At 46.3% G+C, this 12803-nt stretch overlaps 1 protein-coding gene across 2 annotated transcripts in view; it reads left to right on the forward strand.

Annotated features, from left to right (window-relative positions):
- Nucleotides 1-12803, forward strand: part of tle2a (TLE family member 2, transcriptional corepressor a) — a 42572-nt gene that overhangs the window by 22146 nt on the left and 7623 nt on the right. Inside the window, exons 3-10 of one of the 2 annotated variants that reach the window (XM_070960553.1) lie at nt 1508-1571; nt 5149-5193; nt 7570-7632; nt 8089-8163; nt 8690-8903; nt 9435-9451; nt 10978-11073; nt 11682-11726. In XM_070960553.1, the coding sequence (XP_070816654.1) occupies nt 1508-1571; nt 5149-5193; nt 7570-7632; nt 8089-8163; nt 8690-8903; nt 9435-9451; nt 10978-11073; nt 11682-11726 (619 nt within the window). The remainder of the gene's footprint in view (nt 1-1507; nt 1572-5148; nt 5194-7569; nt 7633-8088; nt 8164-8689; nt 8904-9434; nt 9452-10977; nt 11074-11681; nt 11727-12803) is intronic. The other variant, XM_070960555.1, reaches the window with a different exon arrangement.

Consider the following 12803-nt stretch of genomic DNA (forward strand, 5'->3'; position numbering starts at 1 on the left):
ATATGGTGGGGGGGGGTTAATCCGCACTACCCCTCCACCCCCCCCCCCACACACACACACTTTGTCCTGCTTTTCTCCCTCTCCTCCCTTGTCCCTCTTCTCCTCAACTGGCTGGCAATGATAAATGAGTCAATTATGTGTGTGTGTGCGCACGCAGCGCTGGAGGGGGGGGGGCGCGGATGGGGCGGTTATTACCTGTTGCGGCTGGGGGTAATGTTGCGGTATTAATCATATTCTAATTTTCCTCCGCCAAACGACCCCCTCCTCCCTCCACCTACCCCCCCCCCCATATCAATCTATCTGCAGCCTGCAAACAAGTCGGCGTAAACTGCCGAAGGCCCAAAATATACTACCTCTCTGGGGAGGGAGGGGAGGGAGGGGAGGGCTGAAGGTGTGAGAGAGATGGAGAGTGAGTTGCAGAGGTAACAAGGGAGGTGTTTGTGTGCTTGGACCTGATATACAAACACATTTAGAAATGCAAACGTGTGTGTGTGTGTGTGTGTGTGTGTGTGTGTGTGTGTGTGTGTGTGTGTGTGTGTGTGTGTGTGTGTGTGTGTGTGTGTGTGTGTGTGTGTGTGTGTGTGTGTGTGTGTGTGTGTTCAAATCCAGCCATTGGCATTATCCAGTTTTAGAGGACACCAGGGACTGGTTTGGGTGCGAGGAAAGACGGGCAGATACAGAGGACAGACAGAAATATAGGACACATGGGAGAGGTGTTTGGCTGCTGTCACTTCAGAGGTGTGTGCGCGTGTGTGTGTGTGTGTGTGTGTGTGTGTGTGTGTGTGTGTGTGTGTGTGTGTGTGTGAGATAGATAGAGAGAGAGAGAGAGGGAGAGAGCATCCACCCCAGGCCTCGCTGTGGCTGTGGTAGCCTGACGTGCTCACAGACTGAGCCACAGACACCGGTCATGTCCTTGTTACAGGAAGAGAGAAGTGATTGTTGAAACAGAAAAATGGCAGATTTATCACACATCCACACAGAATTGGCCCCTTTTTGACCCACTTAAAGCAGAAGACTTGACTTCAGTGAAAGTTGGCAAAGTGTGCTGTCGAAGGTGAGAGAATGAAAGGAGGGGACAGACAGACGGGCGGAGAGACAGGCGGACAGAGAGACAGACAGTAATTGAGGAAGCAACAAAATGAGGAAAATGGAGGGCACATGGATAGATTAAAAACTGTCCAGAGAGAGAGGGAGAGAGACACCTTGGATGTGCCTGCATGCCTGCAGTCTTGGCTGGGTTTCAGGCTCCGAGCGTGACTTCGTCTATTTCTGCTCTGCTCTGAGGTGATAATGGGCTGTCAGCACCCCAGTCACCCTGCTCCCTCCTCCCCCACTGAGTGTGAGAGAGGGAAGGAGAGGAGAGGAGAGGTGACGGGCGGGGGACAGAGGGAGAGAGAGAGCAGGGAGTAATTTGTCGTCATGTTGCTAATTGCATTGTGTATTTTTATTTGGGATATGATACACATCGAAACTCACTTTTTTTCCCCCACTCCTCTTTCTGCTGCAGTTTGAAACTGGAATGTGAGAAACTGGCTACAGAGAAGACGGAGATCCAGAGACACTACGTTATGGTGAGACACACACACACACACACACACACACACACGCACACGCACAGTGAGAGACCAGGTCTCTACGCACTCACTCACAACAAGTGCGGTGCCAAGTCCACTGAATCCCTTTCATCTGCTACCAGCTGCCAAACAACACCCACCAAAAACCACACGCAAGACCACACACGCACACACACACGCGACCACACACACACACGCACACACATATTATAGGACTGCAGAATAAACAGCACTTACATGGGCGTGCGATCTTGTGCTTGTGTTTGCAAGTGTGTCTTTCCGCGTCTGAGAGACGTAGTGTGGGGCCACACTGCTGATGTGTGTCCACATCTGTCCACATCTGTGTATCGAGCCTCATATTCTTACCAACCGCTTTAATACTCTGTTTGTGGCACCAACCCACAGAGTTCATAGCACCCTGGGTGCTGTAAGCTTGCGTCCCGTGTCTGGTCTGATTCATGCTCTTTTCAGTTCCGGTGAAGTTCTCACGTTCCGAGAACAATTAACATTTGAGATTCTTTTGTCAAATGGAAAAAAGGGTTTATTGAGAAACTTGTTTATACTTCTCAGAGTAAGGTACCTAGAAATGTGTAATTTTGGTGTCTGTGCTGAGACGTAGCTGTTATATCGTTGCTAGTATTGACAAATTTCAAACGCTGATCTTCAAGTGTCTGTTACAGGCTGCAGCACAGATGAAATAGATGCTAAATTCACCTCAATTTAGAGCTTGTCTGCCTCTCTCTGATTTCAATTCAAACCAAAGCAGAGCAACAAAATCTAAAAGCACAGGTTTGACACTGTTGGTGTATGGTACTCTGTCTGTGTTACATTTGTGATGGTTCACGCCATCTTAAAGGCAATCTGTGGAGTTTTTGACCTCTGCTGTTGATTAATAAGCGAGTCCTTGTTTGGTTTATCCCATTCAATCAAACCCTGAGCTCTACCAAAGCTGCAACTATAAGTCAAGTAGTTGATCATCGGAAGTTAATTGCAGTCCAAAGATGTGCTTGTTTCAGATGAATGTGAGTATTTGCTGGTTTTCTTTGTGTTTTACAATAGTGAAGTTAACGATTTTTGGCTTTAGAGTGTTAAAAACAAAACAATTTAGTGATTGCTTTAGTGTTTTCATCTTATTTATGAGAATCTAAAGATCAGTTAATCAGTTAATGAAGACATTAATTGTGTAATTGATGGTGAGAACTGTCCCTGCAGCCCTCCACTCTGCACACTGAGCTGTGTAGACTTGTATTTGTTTTACTGCTGTCTCACTGGTTGGCAGTCATTCCCTCCCACATGCTCGTAGAGGTTAGTCTGATCACATGGTGTGTTCTCTGAAAACTGCTGCTTAATAGATGTTCCTCTTCAGTCTGAAGCTTCTGCATCTTCATCACTGAGGGCGGAGGAAGATACAGACACGAGGATGTGGACCGCGGTTTGAGCTCTTCCTGCAAATCTGTCTGAGAAGCACCTTCTCTGGTGGCACAGAAGCACCCATGCGCTGTCAGAGGCAGCGCTCTGTGAATATTAGCGGTTGTATGATTGACAGGTGATCAGCCAGTCTTTTTTCTTGATAAAGTGAAGGCTCCAACTCTTTGTCTTTCTTTGTTTTTCTTAGTCTGCAAACCTCCAGCCTTGATTTACCTGTGATCAGAGCCACACACAGCCACAGCTGACTGAGTGGAGGCTGCCCAGAACCCGCTGTGCCAAAAAAGAGCTGTGTGGCAATCTTGGCACGGAGCGGGGGCTTGTGGGGGGATTGAAGTTTTACTGATGCGGAGGGGGGGAGGGTGGTGGTGGAGTGGAGGGGGTACGGGGGGTTAGCTGGCATCAAGCAAAGACCAGGTCTCCTTTCCTGGCTGATGATTTGGGTTTGGATGCGTTTGGATGTTGCTAAGCAACAGGCGAAACTTGGCACACCGACTGCCAGGCAGCGCTGCCAGGAAAGGCGTCTTTTATGGTGGCGCGCACACACACGCAGAACACACACACTCACAGGGAAACATGTGCATAAAGCACATAGATACACACGCCTACACAGTTGCATGCTTGTGCTGCAAACACACACACCTGCTCACACACACGCACACACACACACACGCATGCTAACTGCCAGGAAAGATGTCTGGCGAGAGAGGACCCCTGCCATCTCCTCTCCCATCCTGCCAGCCTGTTCTGGCTGCCTAACTGCCAATCTCCTCTCTCCACAACCAGTCACACTGAAAAGCAAATGTCAGCCTGTCACTTTTCGAGGCATCTGACTTTAAAATGCTCTCCTTTTTTCGTCCATCTCTGAGGGTAGAGTCCCTCACCTGTCTCTCTCTGTGGCATTCATTCGCTCCTGTGTTCCTCGCGACTCTTTGTCCTTTCGGGTAAAAGCCACGGTCAAATAGCTCACATTAGACATGATTATTGCAATAGTCTGTCACCTTCTTCTGCCCGGCGACAATTTCCCTGCCTCACTTCTGGTTTTTGCCTCCCTGAAACGCACCCCAGGGTCAATTTAGCGCCATTGACTTTCAGCAGAATCAAGGTGAAATTAGTGGCGATGTGCTTTTAGGGACATATGGGCACTTACACGGTACACATGCGAGGGCTGGGAGCAGAGAAAAGACAGCGAGCGGTTCGGCGCTCACACTGTTGCATTTATTTGAGTGAAAACAATGACTGAATTGACAGTTTATGTAAATATAGCATCACACGTAAGTTAAGGCTGGAATGAGGTGTTTTGAGCAAGGTACGTCGTCATCTGCTCTCGTCTCGAAGAAAGAGCATTTGTGTGTTTTTGTTTGTTTTATGTGAGGTGTTGCTTTCTGTTTATGCCTTCAAGAAAAGGGCCGGCAGGATTATTTTTTTCGTATTTTTCTATAGACGCTTTTTAGAAAACTTTCATCAAACAGGAATAAACGGTGTATTTATTGGGTTCTACTTTTGGTTGTGGATTAATACATCTTTTGTGAAGCGGTGAGCATTCTGAGCAACATGTCTGTGGGATTGACTTAAGAAATAATTCCTAGTTGGTTTGGAGCTTTTTGTTGGCAAAACAAAAAATATATCGAATGTCCCCGGACGGAGGACTTTTTTTAATCATCCATATCACTTCTGTATTTTATCTTTATGCAGATCAAATAAAACTACAGCTGAACTGTGTTCAGTTTTAGCTGCTGGGATGCAAATAATTCCAACAGTTACAGCAGATGAAAAATAATGTGCCATGAATTTACAACGTCATTTGGGGGATTTGTCAAGTGGTCTAATGATTCAACTTTTAAGATTTCTGTTTCATTTAGGAGTCAGTGTTTGCAGACGCTGTCCTGACGTCTGTTTTATGTTGTTTGTATTGGCTCTGGATTAATAATGCATCGCATCGCTTTCTTTTTATTCCACAAAAGTCTGCGTTCCTCATTCAGTCTTTCAAAATGATAACCACATGTCCACATGGGAAGTATTGATTATATTATCATTTAAAAGCCCTCCTCGCTTCATGTAATGCACACATGAAAGTTTATGCACGACAGTCAGCTCATATTGTTTTTGTATAATCATGTTTAATAACTGTTGTTCTGCTGTGTTTCAGTATTACGAGATGTCCTACGGCCTTAACATTGAAATGCACAAACAGGTGAGTGAGCTCCAGCTCTCTCTCTCTCTCTCTCTCTCCCCCTCCCCCCTCTCTCCCTATGTCTCTTGCTCTCTCGTCCCTCCAGCCTCATGCCCTTAAAGCTTTGCGTTATTCTTTTGGGTTATTATTTTCTTTTTGCCCCCAGTCGTCTCGACTCAAAGTAACTCCTATTTTTCAGAAACATCTCTCTCTCTCTCTCTCTCTCTCTCTCTCTCTCTCTCTCTCTCTCTCTCTCTCTCTCTCTCTCTCTCTCTCTCTCTCTCTCTCTCTCTCTCGACCACTGTAATGTCAGTCCTCTCTCTGATGGACCTACATATATCGCAGCGTTATGCCGTGGAGGCGTTAATAGGATCCACAAACAGAATTCATTTCTCCACCACAGACAGATGAGAGTACTCTGCCCTTCCCCGAGCCTCCAGAACAGTCTCCCCCTCTCACCCGTCATAAATCCCTGTCTGTTACTGCCTCTGTGCTCCCTCCCTCCACCCCCAGACTCCTGCCCCTCTCCTTGTCCCCATCCCTCTTTTCTCCTTTCTCTTCAATTGCTGTCTTACTTTGTCTTTTTTAATACTCCCTTCTCTTAATCTCCATTTCTTCACCATCCCTGTCTCTATCTCCCTTCCTTCCCATTGATTTCTCCTTCTCTCTCTTTATCTCTTTTTTTTCCTTTGCACACCCCCCCTCCACCTCTGTCTCCTTGCAGACATACAGTCCATGCTGAATTTCACTTTAAATCAGGTCACTGCCTTCCTGCCGTCTACTCTCCCTTTCTCTCTCTCTCTCTCTCTCTCTCTCTCTCTCTCTCTCTCTCTCTCTCCCCATTCATTTCACCATCTCAATCGCTTTGCTTTTGTCATGAGGGTGCCGCCACGCTGCCCCCCAATCTCGATTTTTCCTCCCCCGCCTTCCTTCTGTTTCTTCCTTCTCCATCTATTTCTCCTCTCCCTCCTACATCCTTCGTTCATTCGCTGTCATTCCCTCAACCCAATCTGCCCTTTTCCTCCTCCTCTACCTCCCCTCCTTCCTCCGCCTCCTCTTTTCATTTCCCCTCTCCCATTTTGTCCTCCCCTCTTTATCCTCTTTCTCCCGATTGCTCATGTTCTCTCCCTCTCTCCTGAAGATGTCATTTAGTAGTTGGAGTTCTCTAACAAGAAATCATTGTGTCTCCCTTGGGGTGGGGGTGATGGATTCAGAGGATGGAGGGAGGGAAGGAGAGGGGAGGAGGAGGGGGGGGGCACGCTGCCTGGCTGAAAAATGGAGAGTGGAGGGAGGGAGAGAAGTGGGCAAGAGAGGAATGAGAGAGAGAGGGAGTATGAGAGGAAGAGGGAGGAAAAGGAGGGGGTAGAAGTTCAGTCCGGCATCAATAAATCACTTTAGAGGGAGAATGGGTGGGGAGAGCGAGCGAGTGTGTGTACATACACAAACACATGCACATGCATTCTGACACATCACATCACACACACACACACACACGGCAGAGTCTAGCTGTCAACAAGACAAACAGCCTGCAGCCATAATGATGTTGTCATGATCTCTGCATGCATATCATTAATGGCCCTAACGGCCTTGTTGGGCCTGCTGCTAAGTGTGTGTGTGTGTGTGTGTGTGTGTGTGTGTGTGTGTGTGTGTGTGTGTGTGTGTGTGTGTGTGTGTGTGTGTGTGTGTGTGATCACAACAGCACTTGTAACACTGATTACTGCTCTAAAACTGGGGAGGGAGAAATGGAATGAGGGATGGATGAAACGGGCGACAAACGGAGTGAGATGGAAAGTAGGAGAGAGGTGAGGAGGAGGAGGACGGAGGCAGGGATTGAGGGAGGAAGAGTTCGCTGCTGGCTGTGTAGTAGAGCAGATCGAGACAGACACACACCCACAGCAAGAATCACTGACCCCCAGCAGGAAACACACACACTCAAGCATGCAAAATGCAAACACACAAACAGACATGCAAGAACACATCAGAAACACATGCACGCACGCACACACACACACACACACACACACACACACACACACACACACACACACACACACACACACACACACACTCTGTGTGGGCTGGCTGAGGCCACAGCAGATGCTGTCCATGAATATTTTAGCCAAACTCCCTGGCAGAGTTTCCATTTGCATGGACCAAATGTAAGCAGCTGAAATATTTACCACACTGGCCCTGGGAGAAGCAGGCCACAGCCAGGCTGTGTGTGTGCTGTGTGTGCAACCTTTTTATGAGTGTGTGTGTTTTCTTTTTGTTAGAGCTCAATCTTGGCTGTGTGTGTGTGTGTGTGTGTGTGTGTGTGTGTGTGTGTGTGTGTGTGTGTGTGTGTGTGTGTGTGTGTGTTCATCAAAGCAACAGTATCTTTTTTTCTCTCTCTTTCAGACGGAGATTGCCAAGCGGTTGAACGTGATCTGTGCTCAGCTCATCCCATTCCTGTCACAGGAGGTGACACACGCGCACGCACGCACGCACGCACGCACGCACGCACACACACACACACACACACACAAACACACACACACACACACACACACACACACACACACACACACACTGTACTGCATCCCGCCCTCTCTCTCGTCTGACAGCAGCCCACACAGAGGGTGTGCACGCACACACACACACACACACACACAGAGCTGCAGATGGACAGAACTTCAAAGCACATTCCTCGATCACCAAATGGTTGCATGCGTTCACATGATTCTCAGAGCCAAAGAAAATCTGTATTTAAAATATGCTCTTTGTGAGAGTCTGAATACTTTTTCATCCTAATTAAGAAATGTTACACATCATTAATATTAATTCAGCTTACGGGAAAAAAAGAACATTTGAATTTTAAGTCAGAGTATTTAATTCTGAATCCACCTGCCCTCACTGACCTCTTGGTTTGTTCCACAGCACCAACAACAGGTGGTCCAGGCCATGGAACGCGCCAAACAGGTGACCATGGGGGAGCTAAATGCTTCGATAGGGGTACGTGGGCTCCCCCCTCTGCCTCAGAGCGTGTGTACCTTATCCTCCCATTTATTTATATTCCCTCCTTTTCTTTGTCTTTTTTGAGGCAAACATCCATTGGCCCACTCTGAAATAAACAAATTTATTGAATGATATTTCAGAAAGATGGATGAAGATTTTAAGATATCAATAAGTGGCCTTAACAGGTACCTCAACAGCACAGCAATTCAATGATTGGCTGGTCACATGTGCTGTATTATTTTCCAAATATTCCAAAATCCAAATATGATTCAGAGAGATTTAAAACAGGGTAAAAATAATACTTAAGTTTGAGTTATTTGTTGCTCCCATCATGCTGACTGGGCTGCAGAGCTTCCCCCGTAGCTTCTCACGCACATCGCAGCACTTAGTTCCCTTTCTTTCCTTCCTCCTTTCTTCCTCTTAATCACTTCCTGGTGAGCCACTTCCTCCGGTGCTTTTAAGTCACCCAAATCTTTCTTTCTTCTGTCTCCTCTCCTCCTGTTTCTATTCTGCCTCTCTACAGCAGCAGCTCCAGGCCCAGCACCTCACCCAGCATGCCCAGGGTTTGCCAGTGGGCCCACACCCATCAGGACTGCCCCACCCAGGCCTGGCGCTCGGCGGAGGGTCCAGTCTGCTGGCCCTGTCCGGGGCTCTGGGGGCCCAGCTTGCTGCCAAGGATGAGAGGGCACACCTGGAGGCAGCGGCTGCTGCCGCGGCTGCTGCAGAGCACCACAGAGGTACTGGAACGCTTCAGCTGATGCTTGTTTAATTAGTTTTGTCCAAGCAGAAAGTGTAAAACTGTAGATAAGTTTAGGGCTGAGGCGAGAGCTGGATTGCATTCTTAGAGATGAAAACAAACTGAGGTGGGAGTAGAGTAAACACCGAAGCTTGGCTCGTTTGGATCCTGATGATTGGCTTTGCTTTGGAGTTTTGGCAGGGCACAGGAGTGTTGCTGATAACGCTCCTCGGGGAGAGTTTTCCACTGAGTCATCAGCTGTAGATTGATGTGAAGTGATGGCAGATAATTCTGCATTGATGCGTGTGTGTGTGTGTGCGTGTGTGTGTGTGTGTGTGTGTGTGTGTGTGTGTGTGTGTGTGTGTGTGTGTGTGTGTGTGTGTGTGTGTGTGTGTGTGTGTGTGTGTGTGTGTGTGTGTGTGTGTGTGTGTGTGTGTGTGTGTGTGTGTGTGTGTGTGTGTGTGTGTCTCCATATCTGCGTTTGCTGGCCCGGTACCTGGACGTGTTGGATGCTTCCACCTGGCTTGAGCAGACCGCGAAGCAGGACCAGTGAGTACAAATTACTACACACTCATCATCTCTGTCAAGCACACTCACACTTGTCCACTCGTTTGTTGAGTCTTTGATATTGTAAGCAAACTGTTTTACATGGATCTGCTAAACCCTTTACATATAATTCTCATTTTGTATTGAAAAGTCCAAATAATAAGTTATAGATATGGATATCAGACAAACCTCTGGGTAGCTCTATATTTGATATCTTTTGATACTATAAAAAGTAAAAGTGGAAAAACACAAAGACGGAAGATACTCAAAAATCACGGACCCGTCAAATCAGACCTATCAACCCAAGATTCTCCCATATTTTATTTTTGTCTCCTGATGTCCTTCTGTTTAAATGTTTCCCTGTGAATATCCCATATCTAAAAAATAATGATAATAATTCCAAAATGCAAAGAACAAGGTTTTCTGTAATGTTGACGGGAAGCATAACCGCCTGTTTAATGTGTTTGCTAAATTCCCCTCCACTACAACAGGTGGCAGTATGTAGAAGAATAGCTGTAACAGTTATTGACGAGGGGTCAGCACCCCCCAATAAAAGACGGATGGATGTGAGAGGGAGGGAGTAGCTTCCAAAAGTCAAAAAGTTTGTGTAATTTCTCAGTAAATAAGTTGAGGCTTACTCGTGCTTAATGAAGAGGAACATCGGTCAAATTCATGCTTTTTGTAAAATATGGCACACAGATTTTAGTGTTTCACACGGAGGGAAATGGATGTGAGGTCACTAAATCTGCCAAACATAAGCACCGCCAAGAGGTGCAGAGACATGCTCCACCGATGACTGCAATTAAAGGAAAAATTCAAGGAAAGTTCGCTTATTTTCCAATCTTAATGTTACCAGGTATGTGTAAAACACGGCCGTAATCTGTTTTTTCTGTGCGCAGACTCTACTGAACAAGGTTTAATGAGCGATAAGCGAACACACTTCCCCTCGCCGCTGCACTTACTTCAGTAAACAAAACTGACATGTAATTATTATTTATAATGACATATAATTGTAGAAGTGCTGTTAGCTGCGGTCAGTTGCATGTGTGCTGGTTTTGGCAGCTTTGATTATTTTCTCTGAAATTAGCACAAAAACAACATCTTAATGACTTTTACGCAGCGGGATCGACAGATGCCGGACCCTGCGTAACACTGAGGATCTCAGCGCTGTATCACTACCGCTATAAACCTGTGACAACGCTGGTTAGAACAAAAAAAACTGCACCAGTGCCAAACACTCCGGCTGCTCCACAGTCTTTTCTGCTGCCTTAAAGAAAACTTGAAGCATTCTCTTTCTTCCTCTCGCTCCCACAGCGAGCCGGCCGATCGATGCCGGCTGATATTCTTTCACATTCATCTCTGGAGCTTATGAGCCTGACATGATTTATGCAGTCCCTCTCACCTCATTATCACCCTCTTCCGTCCTCTCTGCTCTCCCTCGCTTTTCTTCACTCCTCTCTCCTTCCTCCCTCCCCCGTGCACACCTCCCCTCCTCACCCCTCTGCTCTCCCTCTCTCCTCACTCTGCAGAGCTCTCTGTCTAATGGGGATAAGGGTCGCCCAACAGACTACCTCAGCAACGGCAAGAAGAGGAAAGCTGATGAGAAGGAGTTCATGACAGACTATGTGAGGCTCTTTCGTAACTCTGTTAAATATTTAAGCAACTGAAGGAAAGTTTCACCCAACTCCACCAGTCCTCCTCAGATACACCAGTGACGTCTGTCCACTGGACTGTGGAGACCTGCTCCCTTTTCTACGTGTAATCAGAGTATTCACTCTCCCTGCTGTTGTCACTGCATTATTGTGGAAAAGCAGATACATTTAAGAGCTGCAGGGGATTATTTTTACTGTGAGATAAATTCATCGTGGCTAGTTCAGCATTATCGCTTTGTTCGAGAAGACCTGCAATATTGAAAACAGCGGCGCCTCGGAGGATTTCACCTCTCCAAGTTAAACATCTAAAATTAATTACATTTGTACTGTCCATTGAATTCACTTCCAGCTATCTCATCTCAGGCAATAAAATGTCAAGATAAGATATTTCATTTTCCTCTATTTGCTTTGTAACAAATTACAGCTCTTGAGAGAGTGCGCAGTGTTTTTTTTTTTCCCTGAAACTTTCTCAAGCACACCTATGTGTGCATGTGCGTGCTGTATATTATGATATGTAATCTGCATACATCAGACAGCAGAGCAGGAATATCTAATCTTGCCTTCTCTCTGTTCCCTCACAGGGCAGCGATGCGGATAAGAGCGATGATAATTTGGTGGTGGATGAGGTTAGTAGGCAGCCGCCGGCCTCCATTGGCCTCTCTTCACCGCTTTCATCTGCATACATCATGTAAACACACCCAGCAGGACTATCTGAATAATGATAATAATAATAATAACCCCCCTAATCCACCTCTGCCTGCCCTTATTTCACAGCATACGCCGTAAAGTACTCGCACTTGCTCTCCACCTTTCTGTGCAGCTCTGTAGGTGTGACTGTAGTATCAGTGAATGAGCGCTGGGAAAATGCATAATAAGGTTGTAAGACGCTGGAAAATAAAGTTTGTTTATCATGTTGATTAATAAAAGTCAAAGAGAACAAACTAATCAGAGCAATATTTTTTTTTATTATCTTTTCCATCTAAATGAATGCACATGTGTCTCAGTAACTGTGGCTGTACCCAGTTCCCGAAAGCTTTTACGTTGGGCGTGTTTTTGTTCGGAAAACTTCTCCGGTGCCAGGAAGTAATTAATTTTATGTGTTCATTGCAGTTAGTTTGGAATCAATAACAGAAGAACAATAGATGGCACGAGCAGTTCCTCAAGTGTGTTTGTAGCGCAGCCATCAGGTGCCCGTTGGACCACTGAAGCAGGTTTCACTCGCTGTGATCTTTCCTCGTACCGCGGCCGTTAATGTGCTCTCAGTGGAAATGACGGAGGAGAAAACGCACACAATCCCCGTTCTGTGTAAAAATGTACAGAAAGCTAAAATGAGGCTTTGGCAAAGCTGATGTTTTTAAAACGAAACGATTTCTTTGTCTTTCCCCATGTGGATTGTAGCATCAATCAGGAATTTCTTCCTAAAAACTCGAGTGCTGCAGCCTCACATTAAGTTCAGATAAACAGTTTTGTGCAGAACAAAGCTTGCGGATTCTGTCTTCTATTGGAGGCTCATTAGAAAGTGACTTCTTACCGGTGAGCGTAAACAGGAGAGTGTTACACCCTTCGTGCGGGCTGACTCGAAAAATTGTAGAACTATCCTTTTAAAGTCGGCGCGGTTGAACAAACAAAGTAGTTAATCAACATGAGACACTGACATATTTCCAGGTGATCCCCGTGGCCTTCAGCACTAACGCGCTGGATGA

The sequence above is a fragment of the Chaetodon trifascialis genome, chromosome 4 (assembly GCF_039877785.1).
Source record: "Chaetodon trifascialis isolate fChaTrf1 chromosome 4, fChaTrf1.hap1, whole genome shotgun sequence".
NCBI lineage: Eukaryota > Metazoa > Chordata > Actinopteri > Chaetodontiformes > Chaetodontidae > Chaetodon > Chaetodon trifascialis.